Source organism: Molothrus aeneus, chromosome 5 (genome assembly GCF_037042795.1).
Source record: "Molothrus aeneus isolate 106 chromosome 5, BPBGC_Maene_1.0, whole genome shotgun sequence".
In the NCBI taxonomy this organism is placed as follows: Eukaryota; Metazoa; Chordata; class Aves; order Passeriformes; family Icteridae; genus Molothrus; species Molothrus aeneus.
The window spans coordinates 23,826,736-23,852,461 of record NC_089650.1 but is presented as its reverse complement, the minus strand read 5'-3'; the positions used below and the strand labels follow the sequence as shown (position 1 = coordinate 23,852,461).

Below are 25,726 nucleotides of genomic sequence, written 5' to 3'. Positions count from 1 at the left end.
AGATGTGTGGTTTTTTGAAACAATGAGAACCAACGAGCCTAAGGAAATTCTGCATTTGGCAAAACCTGGCAAATTCCAGCTGCCCTATATAACGTAGAAACTCATTTCAGTTGCAATATATCATGCAGAAAATGTATGATAGAAGAGAGAACTGCACCTACATTCTCAAATTCTAGTTAGCACATAAAATAAAGACTCATCAAATAAAGCAAGAGGCTGCAGGCCCTTCTCCCAGGCTCATCTCACATATTTAACACCATGTGAGTGCACTTATGTGGCCACTTAAATCCCTCATTTTGATATCTGCCCAGATGATTCAATTCTTTCAATTCTCTGATCAACTCACTTCTTCTTCAAAAATTTCCCTTTCTTCAGCTTCCTTCTAAAATCTCATTCTACACACTCATTTTCCCTTTCATAGAATGGTTTGAGTTGAAAAGAACCTTTAAAGGTCATTAGATCCAAACCTTCTGCAATAAGCTGGGACATCTTCAACTAGACCAGGTTGCTCACAGCCCCATCCAATCTAACCTTGAACACTTCCAGGGATTGGGCATCCACAATTTCTCTGGGCACCTCTCTTCTTTTGTTTTCTCCTGTCTATTGTTACATTCCTTCCAAATCTACTTATATTACTCTAAAAAGACCTGCAGAGTATCCAGTTCGTTCCAGTTCTATTTGTTGTTCTAAAATTTGATTTTCTGTTTTCTCTGTGGTTTTGTCATCAAGGTCTCTCAAAAAGACTCCCTCATGGTCCCATCTCACAATGCCTTTAGGGTCCCTACATCCCTTCTCACTATCCTTGAATGCATTCAGTTTTAACCTCTGTCTTCCCTTTCAAATGCAACTTTCACATGACTTTTTTGGTTTCTGCCTTTTGCCTCAACATTCCAGCATACCATCTCTGTTTTTATCTTTGTCCCTTTTGCTCATGTACACTTACATAGAAGCCCAAAACATTCAAAATTTTCCCAGTAAAATACAGTCTGGGGCAGGACAGGCTTCCTTGTTTTCTCCTGTCCCCAGTTTGATTTGCAGAAATCACCAGTTCTGATACATTCTCATCAGTCAATGTTGCTGTCAAGAATTATTTGATTTATAGGATCTGAGCTAAGGTGATCAAGTAGCCTTGAAATTGCAAAAACTGGAGATTACAATGCATCTGCGTTTGATTTATCTATGTCACCTAGAAGTGCAAGACTACACTGAATTATTACTAGACTACTGAATCAATTATTCTGTCAAGGTTCAAAATACCATGTTGAACAAGCTGAAGACACATTTTCTTTTTAACATAGTAATATAATTTTCTCTTTTTTCATTTCACAAAACTTTATCTTATATTACAGCAACAATTAAAAATTAAATATAGGCAGTTTCAGCACGAATCTTGACAGTCTTGATATTACTTGTCAACATTTTAATTAAGTTTAAGAGCAGAAAGCAGAAAATACACAGAGGCTGGCACGTAATATATCCCAAGCAGCCACAACAGGAAGCTTGCAGGACCATGAGACTTAAAAAAAAATTAAAGAAAAATGCTTTCACTGTTTTTTACTGTAGATTCTTTACAATACTAAAAGCATAATGCATTCTGAAACTAAATTGATTTTAATGACATCATAGCGTCAAAGTCCTAGCCATTTCTGTTTGATTGATTATTAATTTAGAGAAAGACACTGCTTGCATCCTGCATGACCAGGAAGTGCATATTACTTTAGCGCAATCTCATGGTTCCTCAGAATACTTGGATCACTCCCCTGTCAGTGCCATGCTCAGGAATGACACAGACTCAGTTCTTTTGTGTAGCCTGTGGTCAGGAAGCTGTGCTGTGCGACTCTGGGGGCCATACAGACACGATGCTTTCTGCTCTCCTCTGCATGTTTTCCTACCTCTGCCTTGAAAGCCTCCCACTGCAGTAAGTAATTAAAGGTCAGAGGGTTGCTGCCCCTTCTACCTGTGGTCTTATCTCAGATGACAAACCACACAGGAAATAAATAAAAGAAAAAGTTGATCTCCCTCAGTTTCTATTTTCCTTGCCTTCTACTTTTATTTTAGTTGCAACCATATTGCAGCTGTGGGTTCTGAGGAGCAGCGATCCTGAATGCCAAAAACTGCAACACCGTTGGAGCAGCTTCCCTCCTTGATAGATGTGACCAGATTTTGGAGATACACAATTATACCTGTCCTGGGAAAACATTGCTTGAAATGAGATCCAATAGCAAGAGATAAAGAGATAAATTTGATAAATAAGAGGAATGATTCCTTCCTCATATAGAAAAATGAGGATCTATCTTTCATAGATTAAAATAGTGTTATTTTCACTGAAACAGTTGGAAAATGGATGTAAGACCATTTTATTCAAAAAAGCTCAGCTTCCAGTTGCTAGTACCATCCCCCTTTTCACCTGCAGATTATGAAAACTACTTGTATTCTGATATTTCTATATCATAAATTTTGAAGGGTCAAAGTGATGGCTGTTTTTTCTAAGCTGCATGCTACAGACAACATGCATGTGTGAAAATGTGCATTATCAGATGATGATAAAGGGTTACTGCGTAACTAAGGTGCTCAAAACCCCCCCATACTAACAGAAACAAAAGAAAATGCTAAGAATATAATGTAAGAAACCCATGAAGGCACAATAGAAAAGGCTTTAATCTTCCATATTCTGAGTGTGTTCTGTTGCCAAGTATCATGTGTACTAGGGCAGGGCTACTGGCATGGATTTGCTCACACCCCTACAATTAAACTTCATTAGGTGTCAGAGAAGGGTCTTCAAGGCAAAATTATCTACCAGGAATGGTGCTTGCTCTATTCAAATCACAAATCAGGCCTGACAGTGGATATGTTTGGAGAAAGAAAATTGTATAGTACCAAAATTGTACCTGTGACTGTGTCCATAATTCAACAGTGTAGATGACAACACTGCAGAGCTAAAGCTCATTTTACTAGCAGAGATGTTCCTTTCAGTATCTGAACTACCTTTAAAACCAGTAGATAACCTGTCTGTTACATATCGGAAAAATGTCTGTTCATATAGGAAAAATGTTCTATATTTCAGCATGATTTGTGTTTATATTGAATTGGTAATCGCAACCTAGAAAATTTCTCCAGGTAAGAAACCAATTTCAACCAAGAAAGACATATGCATGTACAAGTGACATTCTAAAACTTAACACTCCTCACAACAGAGTGTTATTCTGCTTTCATTTATACTTGTGTTTTATTATCCTGTTGAACTGTAATTAAATGCACTAACACACACTGTTTGCTGTTTTTATTAGTACCATGAACTGGGTAGATGTGTTTATGTTTTCTTATTAGACCTAATTAAAATATATAAATAGAATTATGTTTTATAGTTACTTGTCAAAGGAGGTCTCTTACAGTGCATCTCTTTAATAATATTTTGTTTAATGTTGTTATTAAGTAGTCACAGAGTATCCATTATGCTCCAAGGAATTTTTTTTTTCCAAATATTCTCCTTCGAAGCCGTAACACATCTTCTGCCCATGAATGCTGTGATAAAACAGGTGAGTGTGGGGGGATGTGTGCTGGGGGAAAGGGGTGTGTAGGAATCAATCCTTAGAGATAATTCCAACCGTAACTTTTTTTTGTGTTTAGTACTCAGTATTCCAGAATAAAATAATTTCATAATGTCTGTCCTATTTTCAGTCATGCATAGATTAATTGCTAGCCACATCTTAATGGCATTGACAATATACCTATTTCTCTGCTTTGTTCCCTTTTCTTCAAGGGCTATTTAGGAGCTTTATTTTTTATTCAACATCATTAGAATGAGAAGACATCAAACTGTGTGCAGTAGATTTGTACAGACATTCCCTGTCACAGAGAGAATAATCTGAAATATATTTACATAGAATCAAGGTCACTGACTGCTGACAACCACCTTAATGTGCTTGCAGCCCTAAGAGATACACACAACATTGGAAACAATATTTTCCAGGGAAAATCTCCAGACCAGGCACAAAAAGCATGAGCACTAAATCTACCCATGTGTGGACTGTAGAATATATTTTTATTTCAGAGGGTTTGGAGAATGCTCAGCCCTTCCCAGAAGTTCATAAAAGCATGTACACAGGAGTAGCTTTTACCTTGGATATGATCCCCCACAAAAACATAACTCTCAGTAAAGTTGTTTTTTTTCTTAAGTCTTATCTGCCTCTTGTGCTAAGCACAGACAGGGCACAAAGTCCAGAACCAAAACACAGCAGCAGAAGAAGTGTGCACCTGAACAGGAAGCACCATGTGCCTGCACAGTCTTTCTTCACAGTGATTTTCCTGGTTGAGGAAAATCAACGTGGCTGACCATGTTGTAAGTGGAGCTAAGCACAGAAAGCAGCTCATAGGACAAAGAAGTCCCTTGCACCCCCACTGTCCTGTAATCTCATTCCAAGAATGGAGAAGATTTATTGCATAACATTGATCTCCAGCCCTCTTTTTTGTGGCAAAATGGAACAAAATAAATTTTCTGTGCATATGTTGCAAAACAAGTTCAGTAGATGCAACACGGAGTTCTCATGGTGCTGTGTACTGGTGCAACAACCTCCAGCAGGGATTTCACCAAGCTGGCAGAGACAGGGACGTGCCAACTCAAGCACACTGTGACAAGGCGTGCATTTCATTTGTAGACAAGGAAACCACAGCATGGTGCTAGTACAGGGGAGGAACCAGGCAGAAAGAGTTTCATTGTTTCAACATGGGGAAACAGTCACACTAATCCCATTGAAAAATTCTGTTTATGGAACCATTAGTTCTGAACATTTATTTTCTGGAACTGTGATTTTCCAGAGTTTCCACTCAGACGATTTTTGTTTGTTTGTTTGTGTTCAAAGTAATTCCTGCCCCTACCAGCAAAAAGAATGAAAAATAATTTCGTTGAATGTAAATTATAATCACTTTTTAATTCAGCTTGGGAGGCTCTGGAGCACACATCTCCAACAGATGGTCTGTCGATTCATGTCCAGGCTGACACAGGGAGTGGAATGTCCTGGTCTTTCCCTATGCCTTGATGAACCACATAAACACAGGTTTGACGGGCACACTGTGCGTGCAAAAACTGCCATACACCTGGTAGCCCAAACAAGTGGGATAGGTCAATCAAAGGCTACACATGTCCTGCAAGATTCTACTAGAACTTACAGAAAAAGGAGACAATTTCTTTTGCCTACTAATGTTTAAACTATTAGGTGCTACTATATTTATAGATGTCTTAGCCAAATGAATGAGGAGCCATAGATTGAATTGCAACTTTGCTTACCGAGGTTACAAAACAATAAATGGGAAAGAAAACTTTGATTCCTGTAAAGACAGCACATCTATATTGATAAGAAAAAAAAGATATTATGATGAATAGATTATTGCAGATCTTAGCAATAAAACAAGAAAGAACAAGATTATGAAATTTCATCATGTCAGAAACACTGAAATTCTTTGTTCCTTTGTCCTCCTACCAGAAACTCTCTTAACAGCATTGAAACAACACTTTTAGGAAATTGGGTTATTCACATAAAATAGGGGAAATACTAATTCATGATAGATAAAATCAAACTAACTTTTAAATAATCCACATTTTGACATCAAAAGCTGTACCTACAGTAAGCCATTTGAAACATATCTTAAAAAGTCAAGAAGACAACATGCAAATGCTGGACTACATTTAATAACTAAATTTAAAGGTGAGAAGTCAGAATTCAGTTTTATGAGAATTAGCCCAAGACCCAGAAGTAAATAACACTGGCAAAAGAAACACTCTTATAGCGAAAAAGGTGCACCTTCTCCCTCTATGGATATAGTTTATTTTTTCAAATGGAGCTGAAAAAATAAATAAGGAGAAGTTCATTAAATTGAGTAGCTAATACAAAAAATATATGAAGCATCACAAGTAGTTCAGTTTTTTTCAGGCTTCACTTAGACTGAGAACTACAGGAACTGTGATAGAACAAGCTCCATTTTACCGTCACTTTGTAAAATTACAGTCCGATAAGGTGAGTAATATTTTAGTCTATTTACTAAAGTAACTAAGCTAAAACTTGAAGGAGACTTATCTACTTGTTCTCCTACCCCATCTTATTTTGGATCCCATGTGCTGTGAATATACACAGCAGAATATGTCCTTAATTTTAATGTGTATTACTTTCTCAGAGTCTCCATTAACTAGCAATTCAAGAGTTAAAATCTTAGTAAGTCTCATCTGGACAATCAGAAAAAAAAAAAAGATTAAGCAATTTCCAGACCTGAGCTAAATTCTGTTTACTTCTTTTCTGTATATATGCAACTTTGTACAAAACTTTTTTTTCAGAAACTGACCATGGGAAAATTTGAAAAGAAGAAATTTATTTGCAAAATACTAGACCACAAGTACAAGCCATAGCTAAGGTGCACCGATAGAAGAGTACACAGATACCTGTGATACTGTTAAGTATGCCAGCCCCAGGACTGAAGGTAGTAGAGGTAGGTGGCATTGTGGCACTGAATTAATACTCAAATACCTCCAGGGATGATCATTCCACCAGGTGTGATCCATTCCAGCGTGTAATCACCCTTTCTGTGAAAAAATTCCCCCTTATGTCTAGCCTAAACTTTTCCCTGATGCACCTTAAGACTGTGTCCTCTTGTCCTGGTTGCATAGAAACAGTGTTTCTCCTCACTGCTGGTAAAACAGTATATGTACAACCCTACAGGAAAGATAAGTAAGGCTACAAATAAAAACAACTCTATGTGTTGAAAGACCAGACTTCCCAGGCAGTTCCATCCAAGCTGCTAAAGCCTGTCTCATGCAAACATGGCTGCTGAAGCATTTCCCATTCTGCCTTTACTGGCACTTTCCTGCGCTGGATGCACAAGACACAAAAAAGGGAAAGAAGTGACAGCTGTTTTGGAAATCTATATGATCCTTGGTTTAGATCTCTTAGAAATCAATTTATTTTGCTAGAAAAATGCAAAGAGGCCCTGGCAGCAAACAGAAAATTAATTATTTTGCATACATTGTGTAACAGTATTCATTAGTTTTACATGAATGGTGAGAGGTCAGTCAGGAATAGAATCCCATTGTGCTACCCTTCAAAGAGCTTGCCATGTAATTGAATGGAAGAAAGGAATTAAATATGCAGGCAGACTGAACACTAATGGTTAGCAAACAGCACATTGCAAATATCTACAGCTTCTTTGTCTAAATTCTTCAGTTGAGGTCTTAGGGGAAGGTGATTAGATAAAAAGCAAAAACAAAGAAAATAAAGAATACTGGGGGATGTGCATAAAACACATGAAAAAAAGGAGAAGCATAAGGGGATCTGAATGCTACAGCATATCCAACTTGTTGTGTATTAGCACAGAGACTTAAAACATACATTATGCCTGTCTGCTGCTGTTTTCTGTACAGGGAGCATGCCATGTGTAGGGCCACGTGAGAGACATTTTAGGAAATGTGGTAAAGTTCTGACCATATATATCACAGCGCTAGCTTTTGTTCTGCAGAATGATGAGAACACTGTGAGTCAGTAAATGGAATAATTTAATTTGAAAATAGCTCCCCCGAATCTGCTGAATCCATTCAGAGTTAACTAGCAGGAGAGCATCACCATGAAGTGTTCTGGGTCCATCTGTTGGCAATATCATGATGGAAACAGCTTTTTAAATGCTATTTTCAATAAGCTATCACACAACAGCTTGTTTCAACAATATTTCATTACCTTTCTGTTTGTTTGCCGCCTACTATAAAAAACAGCTTGGAGGGAAGGAGGCATTTCAGTACTATAGACTGATGTAGGGTGGGAGGGACAGAGACACTACAGAAACAAGCAAAATGAGAAAAAACTATAAAAATAAAAAATACAAGAAACTGTAATTTTAGACTCTCTACAATCTAGATTTAAACCAGCATGTGGAACCTGAACTGTGGTGGTGTCAGAAGAGGATGGTCTGCACCAGCCTGTCAATCGAATTATTGCAAGGTAACAGTGTCAGCCACAGAAAGCCAGTGGCTCCTAGAGAGCAATGGCAAGTGCACCTAGTAATTGCCTTTAACTCTGCAAGACCTTCTCAACTGTGCACTCCAATGAGAACTGAAAGGAAAAATCACCTCCAACACTGTGACACAGTCTCTTGTGTGGTACCAAAACAACCTGGCCTATACTAGTGCTAGGAAAATATCACTTGTCCATCAGCTTGCTCCTCAAGTAAAACAAGTGCCAGTGACATACTGATGATACAAAGCCTCCATCCAGAGTGGCTCAGCTGCAGAGACCAGCTTAGCAATAAAGAACAGATGGCTGCACTTGAACCCAAAATTAGTAGGAGATGAAGTTCTTTTGGTTCACATTAAAAAAGTTTCACAATTAGTCAATTCAGCATGCAGTTGTCCGAGCTAGCTTTGGCACACCTAATGTCATGGCTTTTTAAACAAGGAAATAGATCATCCCAAGGTTTGTTCTGACTCATCCCATGATCCCACAATTTTAAAATAAACTCCTCTATGCTGATTAACTCTATATTAGTGATTCAAGATCTAACATGTATTTACTTTAAAGCTTTGGTTTTAAAGAGATGCACTCCTTAAAGAATTAAATGGAGTACTCAAGTTTCCCACACATTATGCATCTTGTTTCCCAAACAGTATTAGAAATATGGAAGTTCATAAGCAATATTGCATGGGAAAGTAAAAGAAAAAAGGTACGAAACATTATAACTTCATGCAAATGGAGATGCAGAGAGAAGAAAGTAAACCTGGAAAATTAATATGGAAATGATACTGATAAAATCAAAACATAACCTTGAAATAAGAGTATGCAAAAAACCAAAATACTACATAAGAGTTGATTCATTCTTAGCACTATAAGAAATATGTACTAATACCTCTCTATACATTTGGGCTCATTTATAAAATATTTTATGTTCTTCTGCTACTAAGATGATTTTTAAGATGACAAAGTACTTTGTGTCCTGTTTATGTCTTTTACCTACTCAAATGCATAAAGCCATAACATCCTCTTAGAATACGTGCATCACAGCCTGCTATTGAAAGGAGAAATACAACAAGTAAGAGGATGCTTATGGTGAGCACCTACCTGAGGACGTATGACTTTCACTATGTTTTTAAGTGCAGTGTCTGGTGATGGAGGAGAGCAGTCAGGTGTTGGGCCTGTGGAGCTGTTTCTATGGTTACCAGATCCTGGTGCGGTAATTGCTACCTGAGGTGCATTATCTGTGAATAAAAATAACATCTATGTGAAATTACAAATACTTTGTGTATTTTAAAGTAAAAAAGAACTTTGAAAACAGAAGGTTACTCAGAACACTATTTAAACTTATAAAATCTGATAGCATTTGAATATATTTGTCAAGGAATATATTGATATCTACACTTATTTTTTCAGCCCATACATTCATTCTATGTTAAGACAGGATACAGAATTCTCTCAGTACCTAAACAAAAGGAGGTGGAAACCAAGCATGAATATTTTACTTTCATTACCTTGAATTACTGACAGTGAATTCAAATATTATCACTATAACAGAGGTGACTTGAAAAGAAGGTTTATAATGCAACTTCTAGTTCATCCTGGAAAATCCTAACACATATGACCAAGCTCTACATGTATCTTTGTGTTACACAAACACTTACTAACTAAGAACATGCTAATACCCATCATTGACAACTTTGCTTAACATTGTGATCAGCATAACTGACCAGCTAAATTACATGAAAATATGCTCAGTTTGTCAGGTAAAATTTGCATCTTCCATAGAGTTCTGCACTGCAATAACTTCCCTTCCAGCAGTACCTCAGCTATATAACCTACAGCTGGCTTAAAAATACCTGCACACCTGCATGTGTATGGAAAACTGCATGGGAAACTTCTGTTTAGACATATTTTGATTTACCATTTTATAGCACTGGGAAGAACCATTAAAAGGACTTAAAATATCATTCTTACCTTCTCTAAATGTTCTTAATGCTGTTTGATCAATGTAAAGTTAGTGCAAATCATATCAGAGTGTAGAGAAGACTATGAAATACTTCTCAGCTGTGCACTCAATCACTGGAATGACTTAGCAGAAGGCCAAAAACTCCACATTACTTCAGGCCACCAGAATTGTATCAGTAAAGAAATGCTTTAATTCAGATTCTGGGGAAAGTGCCATTGCCTGTGCATGGTTATGGTGGTTATTACATTGTCTGTGAATTTACTGAGCACCTTTCTTTGTGAGTTACAAAGATGTGCTCCATGCTCCTAAATGTGCTGTTACACCTGAAGCACTGCATCAAGACAATGATGTCAAGTCTCATGTCTGTGGGCTTCAACTGACAGCCTGCAGGGTTCACAGAAGAAAGCAAGTTGTGTTTTTTTTGTGATTGTGGTGGTTCTCCAATATGTGCTTCCACTCTGTGGACAAATTCACTCCAGAAAAACCCAAACATCAATAAACAAAAGCAGGCCTCTGAAGCTGGAGATTTTTTGCCTGATCAACGTCTACAGATATATCCATGAGCTCCTCCCTCTGCACAAGTCATAAATGCCTCTCTGAAAGCCATGACAGAAGCTGCTCTCTCAGTCTTACTAACCTGAAAGAATTCTTGGAAGGATAACAGAAAAAGAAGGAAATATCCAGTTGCATTAACAGAGATAATATAGGATAAAGGGGAATAGTTTCAGGAAAGTAAACTTGATGGCCGTTCCGACTTACAGATACTTTCACAGCATGAGTGGTTCTAGGAAATCTGCAGGATTCTTCCTGCAGAAACACTTCGTAACTGGATGAGGTTTCTAATCAAAGTTTCTAATCAAATACAGTCTGACAATTTAAGTCTTCTAAAACAAATGTTAAGCTGGAATGTTTTAGATTTCAGCAATACCGATACAACACTTAATGAAAGCATAAACAAAAATTCAGATGTCAGATTGACAGACACCCAAAATGGAGACATCCTGTAGATAACTTCAGGTGTTACCTGACAGTGTGAACACTGTCTGCTACAGAAACAGAGAAGTCCAACTTTTTTAAAAAGTATCTCATTGAAATTACCAGTCCAAAAGGTATGCAGTCTTACCACACAGATGAGTTCTTCCTAAATCATCATAAATGTGTACAGAAAGCTTGGATCAGGAGTAATTTATTTAATAAAGTAATAAATGTGTGTTGATACAACATATCAAAACAGTTTTAACACAGCCTTAGAAAAGAACTGAAAATGAATTCTCACAATAATATAACTGACATGGAAGAACTTTGATAGCATTTCAGAAAGCCTTAAGTCTCATATTCTTTCCTGCCTGACCTGGTGTCTAACTTTATAATGTTGTTCACATGCACCATGTAAATGAGTATTGTGTGATATGAAAGCCCAGCTCATCAAATTAGGGATAGGGATTTGGCAAGAAGAGAAACCTCTAAAGCATTGCCATACTCTGAAAATTTCATAGTGAGGACAAAGGCCAGATATACTCTAAAAATCTCACAGTGAGACAAAGGCTAGAGTAACACCTTAAGTGAGCTGAAAGTCTTCATGTCTTTTGCCCCAGACTATGAAACAGCATCTCCTTTCACTCTGTGGATTGACAGAATATCATCAATGAACCTCCCTTACTGAGGAATCAGAGTTGCTCTAAGAGACCCCTGTCCTCTGTTTGGGGAGCCGCCAAACAGGGGACTACACTATTGTCAAGAAATGTGGGAACACAGGCACCATATACAGGAAGGTAAAAAATGAATTCTTGAGTGAGAAATGCTCCACATGAATCCAGCTTAGTGCACTTATTTACTCACTGGTGCGAGAAACAAACAGGATGATTGTCTCTGACAAAAAGCTAAAGCTATAAAGAACACAAACTCCTCCATACTGCAGCAGTCCCTGCCTTTCTGTCCCTATTTCCCTGTGAGCCTGTGCTTAGCACAACTGCCCTTGAGCTACTTAGCATATTAAAGCCTTGCAAGTGAAATCAGGCAGTCTTGCAGATGCAGATATTATCTAGATATCTCAAGGATGGATCACTCAAAAGGACACATCCTAGGAAACACATATTGGTGTCAATGGTAACAAATGCAGCTGTCTGCCCACCAGTTTATTCTGTTTCAAAGCCTTGTTAATTGTCACCTCACCTCAGTTTAACCACACTTCAAATATGCAGAAGAGGGTAACGAGGAGTCAAGATACATGAGCAAGTTTTTGGTCTTTCCATAGGAAAGACTTCTTGTTGACCCTCTTCAGAAGTAGCTCACTTGAAGGCCAGGTTTTCCCCCTTCATATGTGCCACATGAGTAGCACTGAATCGACTGTGAGTGACAGTATTCCAATATTCTTGGAAAGAAAATTTACTGGAAGGCATACAGGAGAGGGAACAGGGCTGTTACATGTCCCACAAGACACAGCTGAGAAAAAATTCTTAGGCCACAATGTGTGAATACAACCATAAACAATTCAGCAATATACACAATATGCAGCAACCTCAGAGAAGATTAGTTACAGATTTTCTTTCCAAGCAAAATTAGGTAGAAATAATAAAAAAAAAAAAATCATGTTTATACAGCCTAAAACAAAGCTTTTCAAAAAGAAGCTATAAATTCTTTTTTCTTAAATAAACAGCCCAGAAAAAACATCCAACTGTTCAGTATTTCACACCTTTCCTTCTTTCTCAAGGGGCTAAGTGTCTGACATGTAATGATTTCTTGTAAACAATTTCTTTATTGTGGACAGCTGTTTATTTTCACAGTAGGATGTTCCCATTAGGCAACCAATAATGATTTACTACCTGGGTCTGCTCCATCAGAGAGAGAACAACACCATCAAATTAGTTCCTGCAACCAATTTGTAGGACCTGTTTATGTATACAGTACTTATAGTTTCATTAAGAGTATCTTTGTATTTATTTTCTTTGGAATTAAATGATATAACAATCATTTTAAAATTTTCCTGGTGACAAAACTAAGGCAATTTTTTCCTTCTTCAGGTAACTATGATGGCAACACTGCAAGTTTCAGAAAAACATTTCATGGCAAATAGAGCTTGGAAACTTAAGAAACTACCAAATTTACCTAGGAGAGATTAGCTCTCATGCTGAATTTCTGATAGGTGCTACAGATGGGGACAACAGGGAAGTATTTACAACTGTCATTCTCTTCCTGGCTCACATTGCAATAATCTAGATGTTTCTGTGTAAGTCACATAACAGCAGGCTCCAGGGATCATCTAGCAGCTAAAAACTAATGAACTGCAGCATGCTCTAACAATACTCCTTCCTTCCTCCATCACACATGAGAAGTTGTCACAAGGTCTATGTAATTTGATCTTATTCTGATTTTTGAAAATGCTTAAATGCTTACTGAGGACTTGACATTCTCCATTTTCTTTATTTCAGGGCAAAGGAAATAGAATAGAACAAGGAAAATGCATTAATGTGGTCTTTTAGTATATCGTAAGAGCAAATGAAGACGTTTTTCTAGGGCTGTCTTCTAAAATGTCAGACAAGAACAAAAATGTCAACTGTTTAACTGAGATGGTAAAAAAAAAGCCATATCAGGGAATTTTGCCTTTTCCTGTGCTGTGTGACATCAGTCATTGGTTTCACATATCTTTTTTTCTCAGAGAGCACTGCACAGAGAAAAAGGCCCTCATGGATAATAAGAGACCATAATACCAGAGTTCAACAAGTGCTTCATTGACATTTTCATCCCACTATCTATGTGCTGTGAGGACAAGCCATAAATCACTCACTGAAACTTTTCTAAGGGATTTTTTTTCTCATAATGCACTCAAAGAAAAGGCACTATATGTATACAATGCCACAATATTAACTATCAGGCAAGACTAAGTACACCAACCAGAACACTTACTGCATCCCAGCAAGCAAAATACCAAAAACCAGACACAGCCCATGTTCCAGAAATATAGTTATAATTAGATTTCACCTCAGAAATAAATCTCTAAAATGGAACACAGAGTTAATCTAGTTTTCTACTTTCATTGCAGAAACATGCTATCATCCTTATCAAAATTTACAGTTATGTCTGTATTAGCTATTATATCAGTTATTTCTACAACTTAGAGTGATGGCAATGGATCAGCAGATCAAAAGTAGTTGATCTGCATGACACTCCATTTAGATTATATGTGGGTTTGAACTTTTAGCACTACCTAGCTACTTATTTATTCTACCAAACACCCCCATCATACACACTCCTCACAACTTCCAGTGTCCAGAAGGACCCTGTGCTTTTGGTGTCCACCTAAAAGGGAGCATCACATCCAGAAGGAATCTGGTTTATGGGCTCCAAAGCTGGCCTGTGACTGAAGAAATTAATAGTAACTGCAAATGATGATTTATTTCATATTCACATCCAGTGCCCTGAGGCAAAATGCAAATTTATACTCCACCTATTTTATTTCCATGTTCCAACTATTTGTGGAGTCACTTAAACACTATAGTCTCAGATTTACAATTTGCTATAAAAATGGAAGAAAAGTGTATTTCACTTTAGAGGTATGGACTAGTAATAGCCTAGAACTAGATTATACACTACACACCTAATACTGTGTTTAAATACATATACTAAATTCTAAAACATCCGAAAAGACAATACTAGGCATGAAGAAAAATACTACACAAAGCCTAATCATTATGACCTGTAGAAATTTATATTACAAACACAGGGCCTGGACAGGTTTGTTCACTGCAAAACTGGGAGAGAAAAAAGACAAGGGTAGAAAATGAATGTGCATGAACATACATACACATAAATATATAGAGATACACTTGCACACATAAATGGACAACAAATCTGAAGGCACACTATTACTAGCAATAGGTTCCTCAAGCTCTGCTTAGTGTAGAATATTTCATGCACTGTTTCAAACGACTTGAATGTGGGTCAAAATCCTCCATCTGTTTTGGACATCCCATCATCAGAGGTAATGCAAATATGTACATATAGGTCCAGATAGCTCAGTGCCATCTGGACTCAAAATGAGCTTTAGTGTGGTAACAAGACAGACCTAAATTTGATCAATTATAGCAGACTCAATTTGCTAGACTATTATAAAACTCTTATCTATTCAGGCAATTTCTATGGGTTTGGATCTGTCTTTGGAAAAAAAGTTGGAGTGCCTTTGTCTGTATATGTTACATGTCCTCTTAACATCAAATGTGTTACATGAAGGCAAAAAGCTTTAAAAAGAACATGGCAATGCTAATGATCTGCCCTGGACAAAAAGCAGTCATAATCCCAATAGAAATCTTGGAAGAGTAAAAAGAAGATAGTATGGAAATAGTACTTATTCTAGAGGATCAGTCTGCAGTGACTGAACTTACATATATCTCCTTGTAGAGAACAGAGCCACCAAAATGGCTAATTTAATTGTCTGGTTAAGATATTAACACATTAATGCAGGTCCCAACATGTGGGGTACCATTAGGAACAGATTTTAATGCTCTCTGATAATGGGGGAATGGTCATCTACTCCTTCTAAAATCTTCACAGCTAGAATAAAAAAAGAATTACCACTTATAATTCCACTGGAGTGATAGATAAACCAGCAATTTCTGATTCCTATGATAATCAAAGATATGGATGCTTTATCAGGAATATGCTGATACTCTCATGCTGATGAGACCAAGAAACTTCCCTGATTCTGTTTCAGGGAATCTTTGAGCTTGATCCACAAGCAAGAGAGAGACACAGGCCCACATGAAGAGTCATCTAAATCTGACTCTGCATGGTAAAGAAAATTCTGACCCAGTGATGCCCTGAATTTTGTAGAGGGCTCATTAACAACCATTTCTAAGGCAGAGCAAGGAGAATCAACCCATTATTCTAAATCCAAACCCACAGACTTCAGTAAAAGTAGGTGTGTTTGTATGAGGACAGGACTTGGGCTCAGTTCATTCTCTGTGGATCACTCTTGGCTGCTGAATTCCAGCAAGAGCAGATTTAAAAGGCAGGAGCCCAAGCCATCAAATAGGAAAGAACTAACATAACCCAAAACTGAGCAGAGCAGGTCACAAAAGAGCAGGAACCACACTGATTTTATCTACAGATGCCATGTGTAAGACTTCTTGAACAGCATGTGTGATAAAAATGTGTTGTCCCCTGTAAGTGGGGGACCCATTGCAAAGAATAACAGAAATAGCCTATAGTAAATTAAGCAGTTCATACAGAAATCCAGAAAAAAAAATCTCCTATTTTGTCAGGGAGATAACAAAAACATTCATGGTACAGAGTAGCCTCAACCAGGACTAAGTAATTTCCCATAGCATAGGATTCAGCTTTAAAATTGTTTTACTTGACTAAATCCTCACAGCAAATCTTCTCTCCTACATGACTATTCAATATGGAATAAATCTACAAGCTACAGATCAGGACAACCGTGTATTTCAGGATTTCAAGGAACAAACATTACCAGAGACATTTCAAAAGAACAGATGGAATAGTGAATAACAGAATCAGTAGGTAGCTACACTGGATGCATAGGGGGAATGGTTGGACTCAACTGTTTGAATTTGCTCTTTTGAATTTGCTTGGTTCCCACACACTTAACCCTGAATAACTGTTGTTCTGAGTAGAATTGTAAATATATATCTGCAACTGTCTTGTTGAAAGCACTCGAAGCTATAACTGCCCCAGTCTTGGATGCGGCAGTTATTTCAGGATTGTATTTGGAATTAATTACCAGTGAAGTGCATTCCAGTGGCAGCAGGGGGTTTGTTTAGTTGTTTCTGCATCATCCAAGAGAGTTGGGTATGACTATTATCAAGTTTTTATTTCCTCTAATCACCCACCTGCACAAACAGACTTTGGAACTGCTTCAAGCCTGCATAACCCTTGTAATACCAGGCAACTGTCTGGAAAAACATCTCTCATTAAGTACTAATGAGAGATGATGGGTGATTTCCACCATTTCCTGAGTAACCTTTTGAGACTGCCTCTGCAAGCTGCTGATGTTTAATTGAGCATTCAAAAACAATACCACACAGTTGCCATCTACCTTTTTTATTTTTGTGTAATAGCTTTTTTGTTGGCTTTTCCATATTTAAAAGGTTTGTAGTGAAATGATTGCACTTGTCTATGACAGGTATTTCACAGATTTCTGTATTTGCCCTGTCTCAACATACAAGCAGCATATTTCTGGGAGTTCAGTGAAAAGCATATGGTATAGTTACATGTGCCAAAATATTTTTGGTTATCTTAGCCATTAACTAAAAACCGGGATGCCTAATAGTCTTGTAAAAAAAATTACCTCAGAAAAGAATGGTAGGTATTGGGGATTTCTGTGCTTATTTTTAAATTTAATTTATCAGTGAGAGGTCACTGAATGTGATCATATGCATGCCTTAGTATTTCATAAGGCTTCTCCTATAAACCAAAGAAAATAACCAAAGCGTGGTGCACATAAAAAATACTCCACCCTCACAAAGGCAACAGATGATTACTGAATCAGGCTACATTGTCAAATTATTTCAGAAAATAAACTACAGAAGGTGGTGAGAGTAAGTGTTCTCAAATTATTTAAATAATGCCAATGATAGCCACACACCCCAGGGATGAAGCTCAGTTAATAAGTAATTTAAGCAGTCTTGAAGATAAAACTCTCAATATACATCTATCTACAGCTACGGTGAAAATCAATTAATGGAAAAAACCTATATTTTCAGTTCTTCTAGGTATCACATAATTAATAAAGCTCTTTATCAGAATACTGAAGTCAAAGTGCTAACCAAAATATTTTAAAACCAAAGACACAGATATGTTTTAAAATGTTTCACAATCCAGTTATTCCTATTTAAAGTATCTAAATTTTCAAGCAGCTTCAGAGAGATTTAGGAAGCTCAACTCTCACCCTGAAAGTTTACATTTTTGTATTTAATATACATTTGCACTGAAAGAAGTATCTTGTTAATATGTATTGCATATTGTGTCATGTATAACAGTTATATTCATTAAGCATAAAGAACTTGTCCAGCAGATAGAATACACTACAAATACACAGTAAGAATTCAGGGATTCTTTATGGGCTTTACTGTTCAATTTGAAAGAGATACCAAAGCATCTGGACCAGAGAGGACCAGACTGGACCATATAGACCAATATGTTGCCCTGATAGTGTCCAAATGACTTGAAAAAGTGAAAGGAACTACTGTGGATAATTTTGGAATAACACAACCCAATTTTCAACCAGCTAATTTTTGGCAGCACAGTATTAAAGTTTCTAATAACTCAAAACCTCAAAAAATTTGATAGCATTTTTAATTTCTGAATTTTCCATTTTATAATTAGTTTGCCAAAACTTTTTTGCCATATTTTATATATTTCATTTGTACCTATCATTTTCACCTGAAAAATACTAAAATTCTACCCCTTTTACTAATATTCCTGCATTAATTTATTTTCTATCTCCTGCAATTCAGATAAAATGATATATTAAAAAATGTTATATATTTAGACATTATTCATCTTCTGACTGACAAAGCAGGATTTACATAACTTCTGAGTGTTTAGAATCTTCTCAATAGATCAGCCTATTGATTGAAACCGTAGGTTTCTCATTTGGGTTTTAGGTTCTGTAAGATCCATACGCTAGCTTTGTAAATTTCTTAAAATTCTTCCCATCATGTTTTCCCACTAATACAACCTACTACATTTATTATAGAGAGCACAGATACCTAATTTTGATAGATTGTTGGAATTTTTGAGGGCTGCAGTTAACTACATAAAGGAGTGATAAGATTAGCACAAAACTGCATATATTGAAGAGGTGAGCCATTTGTATTTGCTATTGACAGCAAATGAAAAAATCTTAATTTTCAGACCATGCAGCTTTGGCCTGTTTGGTTGATTTAGATCAGTCCAAATCAGTAGATTTAGACAAGAAGGAGTATTCCAGCACAGTGGAGCAGAAACAAAGAGGGATCACAATAAAATCTATTAGTAAAACTATTGGGAGTTTGTCAAGTTTTATGGAGAAAAATATGGCTTGAATTTTTCAAGGTTCTGTAATTTACAGTTCATAAATTATAACAAAAAATCACAATTAATCACACTGGAATACAGGTAAGAATTTAACTAAAAGACCCACACAAGTCCTGTCACTCTTACTGGCAGAACTCCTAACCAGTAACAACTTTCTACTGCAAATGGCACTATTCCATAAGAACACACTTTTGTTAAATTGATCACTAGCAAATTCTTTTTGCAGTTATATCAGGTTGGATGAGAATAACTTTGAAAGACAACTTACATAATTGATTAGAAAAAAGTTTTTTTTCAAAATTTACTTTCACAATATTCACAGGAAGTTCTGATATCTTTTCACCATTATGTATGACATAAATAGACATAAAAGTAGTGGAAATGCTCTTGGATAAAACTTTAGTGTTAATCCCAGTCCTATGGGTAAGAAAATGGTTTTAATTGTGCTGCAGTATTTATTATGTATCTTACAACATGAAGAGAATGATTTCTGAAAGAAAAAGGACATGGGGTGAACTGGAGCTAGACTGCAAAGAGTATTCTTACTAACAGCTGGTTTTAATGTCATCATCCAGAACAGTTACAACCACATACAGTGCTATACTGCACTACAGAAAGAACACATTCTGCTCTGGAGCCACAAAATATGAAATGGTCTTTTTGAAGACTACCTGTTTCCTGATAACAATAAAGCAGCTGGGTGTGAACATATTCTTTCATATGGGTTCTTCCAAAACTGAGATATTTTAATGCATATCAGGAAAAAAAAAAGAAAAATACTAATTTGATATTCTGTTGCAGTAGCAAATTATTCTGTTATTAGATACTATTAAATATATGCTTCATCTATATGTTTGTGAATTGGCAATAGAAACCCTTTCCCACCCTATTTTGATATATAGCAAAATCCTACATGACTTGCACACTTCAAGTTTTCTTTTGAGGTGGCATAAAAAGAAAATGGTATGAAAAGAACAAAAACCAAATTTTTGTAAAGTAAGAGAAGAAAACTTTTTGGCAGCAAGCTATACGTTGCCATCAGGACTAGCAAATGTGAAAGGGAGACAGAAGCAGAGAAAATGGAAATAAATGAGTGGTTTAGCTTCAAATAGAATAGGAGGATTTTTTTTTTAATGCAACACTGAGCACCTTCACTAGGAATCAACATTTTTCTATTTTTTAATCATTTATTACACTGAATAAAGCCAATAAATCTGTTCATTATGTACAAAATTGGTTTATTTTGGAAATTGCTTAATATTGTCACAAATATTTTGACTTAAACAAAATTTAGCAAGCTATGCCAAGATTTCTGTTTTCCAAATGTACCAAAGTTAATAGAAAAGTTTATTAAAAATTCTTAAAACATATAATTCTTATTAGAAAGAATTCCCAGTGGAACACATTAAAACATATTCAAGTATTAAATACAATCTCTTAATTCTTTTCACAAAACTACATTTCAGTTGTTTTTTTACTGGCAAGGTTAAGACAGCGGAAATAGGAGTATTTTTTTTTGTAATAAAATCTAGTATTTCAAATCTGATTCAGGCCAATGCTGAAATAAAATTATTAGCATGGCTATTCAGTTGATTGTATGATATAATATTCCAATTTTTACAGAGTCAGTCACCAAATAAATTCTCCTAAAGACTGCCAATCAGAAGAGCCAAAAAAACTTTTTTAGTTCGTTTGGTGGTGAGCAAAGGGAAGACTTACTGTATGGGGTGTCCAGCATGGAGCTGGGATGCACACAGGATGTACCCAGCATTGAACAGAATTCTCATGTTCTGAGATACAGATATAGTCACTCATATTATAGTCTGATGCTTAGGGTTCCCCTGATCTTTCCCATCCCTGATATGGGACATAGAAACACAAGGGATTGCCCAGGTAATCAAATCTAATAGCTAAATCAAAGGTAATCACATAACAAAAACTGTGCTACACATCTACTTGCCATCTGCAGCAAGTTACAAACCATTCCCTAATAAACTGTGTTAAACTTGCAATCTTCAATATAAAAATACCAAAAAAGCTGGAAAAACTATACAAGGAGCCGGAGAGATCAGGAACATCGGTAATGCTGAGAATGTCTAGAGTACCCTAAGATAAGTATATTGTAGTGTCTATTGATTAAACATTTAGAGCTGAGCGGCTTTACCATCTGAAATTAAGAGACCAAACAGCAGAGAAATTAATTTTCCACAAAAGACAGAATTCTTTGTCTGATTCAACACATACCTCTACTGCAGTTCCAGTGTTTCTGAAAACCACTTGAGCTTTTTTTACAATACTTGAATGGCACTGCATTATAGACATAACTCAAGTGAAGCACTAGCTCTTGAGCACTGAATCTCTCAAACTATAGGACTCAATTTCATCTTCATGCAAAATAGCACAGTATCTAGTCTTGAATATAAGAGGATAAAACCTATGAGCTCAAGATAACTGGTTCTTCCCAGCTTCTAAAATGGAGTAAGAGTCAAACTGAAAAGTTTTGTAGAAAATTCAGGGTAAGGTTGGCAGAAAATTCACAGGTGCATCAGGAGACATGTAATATTAGCTATATACCTATTAAGATCTATGTGCAATGCTATACCTATTTCAAGCTTATATTCCTCTGTATGTACCAGATGCATGTAAATTGCAAACAAATTAATAGATGAAGTTTTACTATTACTCCTAATAGTAGCAATTTGGTGAAAAGTAGTTTTTACTTAATACTTTTTATTAATATTTTACTTAATACTATTACAGAAGTATTATTTCCCATTTATCAATTAAGTTACTGCCACTTATGAAAGGCATTGTCATTTACATCTGCTCAATTATCAAACAATCCCATCAGCACTCTGAGATGTACTATTACTTACTAGAATGGAATATGTTCTATGTGGTCTATATATATTCCAGCCCCAACTCAAAAGTACTACAAAGAACATCACAACTAATAGTCATTTAACAAAGAAAAACTCAAATCCTGCTAAATAATATTTTCATGTGGGCTTTAAAATGCAAAACAGCCAAAAATAATTATGTTCCTTTGAATTATTGTTTTGATTTGAAAAAGGGTTTTTGTCTGACAGCATGCAGTCAAGTGTATAATGAGATCATTCTAGACAGTAATCACACCAGGATGGATGAAACTGAGCATTGGTCAGAATGAACACACTTTGATGAGCACTCATTTGCAAAAATTGCCAAAAACTCCTGTGAGGGCTGATTTTTTTCAACTGCATTTTAATGAATAATAATAAAACATCAGAAAAATTTTAACATATGCTGAGCAGAAGCCTTTTTCCTTGTGTTTGTAGAGAAAACGGAAGCTAGTCCTTTGGAAAATGAAATTACTTCAAAATAAACATATTTACTGGAACATAATGGATGGGCAGAGAGTGCATGTATTTTGATAATGAACTGATCCCATGGTATCACCACCTCCATGTGTGTTAACTTCAAATATGACAGAGTATTTTTAAGAATAAGATTTCATTCTTCAGGATATTATCAGAGATGATATCCAGGGGAGCAATTATCCTAATTATATACTAAAAACCTTTTAGAGGGATGATAAGGTCTTAATGGAAAGTACATTAGAGCTGCAATATGTAAGAATTGACACCTCAATTGTGCAACCTCAATGCAGTCTCTTGTGCATAGGCACTCTGAAGAAGCCTTTATGATAATAATGCTGTTTCTTCACATGACTTCTGCTGCATCAAGGTCATAAAAATGTGGGGGAAATGGACAATGGAAGAAACAAAATTATGGTACATCACTCTAGAAATGTGGCAGGGTCAACATTATTATAAACTGAGAGATGAAAAATATTTTCCCTAAATATCAAACAGAAACTCGTAGGATAATATTCCAAATGAATGTTAAATGAGAGTTACTAAAGCTAGAAATTTTTAATCAATATATCTAATTTGTATCCAAGATTTCAAAAAGATCTGGCAAGAATTCATCTCAATAAATGGTGCTGTCTCTTAATAGTACCTGGCATATTGATAAGATTTAAGATTAAAAGGAAGCTAATGGAGTAACCTTGGTCATTATAGGCTTTCAGCCTGAGATCAGGAATAATGGAATAGCTGATATGGATCACCATTAATAATAAATGGAAGGGACACAGGTCATGCAAATGAATGTTATTTCAGAAAAACTGGATATTTTTATTTAAAAACCAAGGTTAAATAATATCTAAAGTTTTTGGAATAGAGGTAAGTACTACAAAAGTAAATTTGGATTAATAAACTTTACTCAAGTGGTCTGTCTTTGCAGTGGCAAAAATTAAAAATTTTTTATACTGAATTCTTCCAAATACATGTGCATGAGAAGAGTGCCCTACCCAAATGGAAAAAAGGTAACAGTTTTACCATCCTTATCCTGCAAATCTACAATGGGTAGGAGTGTCAAAAAGCCTACACAGACCTCATTCCTTTAATGCTCTTTGTCAGGATTCTGAAAGCTGCCAGTTAAATGGGGAAGAGTCAGCCAAGAAAGCACTCTAGAAACAGCAATCATTGAATACTTCTGTCTGTTCCACAGTCTACTTCTCAGTTTATGACAGTGAAGTTTTATTTTAGCCCTGCAGGAAAAATTCCCATTTTTTTCAAAAGTCAAGAAGTTAAGTGAAAATTAAAAAAAAGGTAAAAAAAGCAGAATTTTTTTATTCCCAACACTGCAAAGAATTCATTTTTATCATACTGCTTTGGAGTTAGAGTCTGCCACTCATTTGATGACAAAAGTGGATTATTTCAATTTTCTAGTTATTAATTTGAGAGTTTTATGATAACAAAGGTTTATCCAAATACAAAATTTCACTGTTTAAAATAGAATAACTAATGGAACAGCTGTCTTAGAGGAATCTATGGCTTTATCTCATGCTGCCCTGGACTGCTTAGAGGGGAAGCCAGAGGAAGAACTGCTACTGAAAGTTTCTATTATTTATTTTCCCTCATCTCTTAATTTGTTCTGCTAATACATTTATAATTAGGGTCAAATCCTAATGAAAATGGTGCTTTATTTTGTACAACAAAAGTTAATTTTTTTCCTCTCCCTTTGTAACTTCTAACAAAAAAACCCCAAACATTTCCCACATTGTGCAGAAAATTGAAACAATAAAGCATGGATATTTTCTTCTTTAAACATTAGGGAGGGGAGATGAGCACTGTGGGTATATCTATTGACAGCAGGCTACAGACATGTCAAGAAAGAATATGGGACAGCACCTGTCTACAAAAAGTGAATACAGATCACCTGGGCCTGTTTCTTGGCTAATACCAGAAACCTCCAAACCTGGACAACCTAGGAACAAACTTCACTGTAGAAAGGATTTTCAGGCTGTCTCACTCACCTCCTGAACACTACCCAAATATAGCTAGGGTGGACCACAGCTTCAATATGTTGTCACAACTGGAATTGAAGGAGGTAGTTAACAGAGCAGAAATCAGAGTTACACACCTCATTGACCAGTCTACAGACACTTCCAACTACAACCGTATAGCAGATAATTTGAGAGGCATCTTCTCCTGATCTCAGACAAAATCAGAAGGGCAATATTCTCAAGACAGTACCTCATTCTTCATCTCATAATACAAGAGATATTTTCCCAGTCTCATATCAGTACTTAATTGACTAATTCCTAATTCTAATGCAGCACCTTCTTTTGGAAGATGATGTACACAGTGAAAATCTAACTCAACTGAAATCAGTATCAAAACATGTGCTAACATCAATGACATTAAAAATACATTTCAGCCTGAGACTCAGATCACTTGAAGCCCTAGTTATTGAGACCAGCAGGTCTATAACCCCTAGTCAATAAAATAGTGACCAATACAAGACCACAGGTGAACTGTGCTCCTCTAGGAGATACAGTATTTAAAAAGTCAGTAGAAAGCATCCTAATTAAATAATATCAGGAATAAAAAAAACAGGTATGAAAATATCATTATGATAAGACAAAACTCCAAAGCTTCTCATATTTTGGGGATTTGTACTTAAAAAAAATTAAAAGGAACTATAAAATGCCAGAAGATACTTTAAAACTTAAAAGAAATTATAAAATTGTAATTTCTGTTATAGAAACAGCTACAGCAGCAAATACTCCAGGCATAAGTTTCAGGAATCTTTTCTGGTTTTGAAGGGTGCTTAAAAAAGAACTAGCTGTACTGAAGAAAAAACCCAGCAAAATGCAAGATAGAAGAGCTACTGCATATTTCACTCTTCCATCAGCATTCTCTTGATTTTCATTAAAAGTTCACATGAAATGAAAAATCTTAACTGTACACACATATTAATGTACTAGACAAAATCACTTCTGATAAATGTGCACTATATCCTGCACTACATCCTGTGGCAGTTGGAATGACAAACACAAAATGTGTCACCACTGAAAGTCAGGAGAAGGGTAGTTTGGTTTCTGGTACTGTGTGCCGGCAAAGATGTGTATCTTGAAACTGAATGTGAACCTTACAACACTGTAAATTAACCTGTTAAAACAAGTCAGTTGATACATTCTGTACAATAGCTAAATTATGTCCATTTAGTTCAAACATGGGATAAAGTAAGGAAAAGAATAGGAGAGAAAAACAACGTATAGGTCTTGACATTAAATTTCACTATTAATAAGTTATTGATCAAAAGTTCAGGTGAAAAATTTTGCTAATTTTCAATTTTTACTTTGAAGTAAATTTTACTAAAAAGCACATAAACAGCCAAATCAAACTATTTT

At 36.0% G+C, this 25,726-nt stretch overlaps 1 protein-coding gene across 2 annotated transcripts in view; it reads right to left on the bottom strand.

Moving 5' to 3' along the window:
- ANKS1B (ankyrin repeat and sterile alpha motif domain containing 1B) overlaps positions 1 to 25,726 on the bottom strand; it is a 408,607-nt gene that overhangs the window by 259,529 nt on the left and 123,352 nt on the right. For both annotated transcript variants that reach the window (XM_066549544.1, XM_066549545.1), the window contains exon 11: positions 9,090 to 9,226. In XM_066549544.1, coding sequence (XP_066405641.1) covers positions 9,090 to 9,226 — 137 coding nt within the window. The remainder of the gene's footprint in view (positions 1 to 9,089; positions 9,227 to 25,726) is intronic.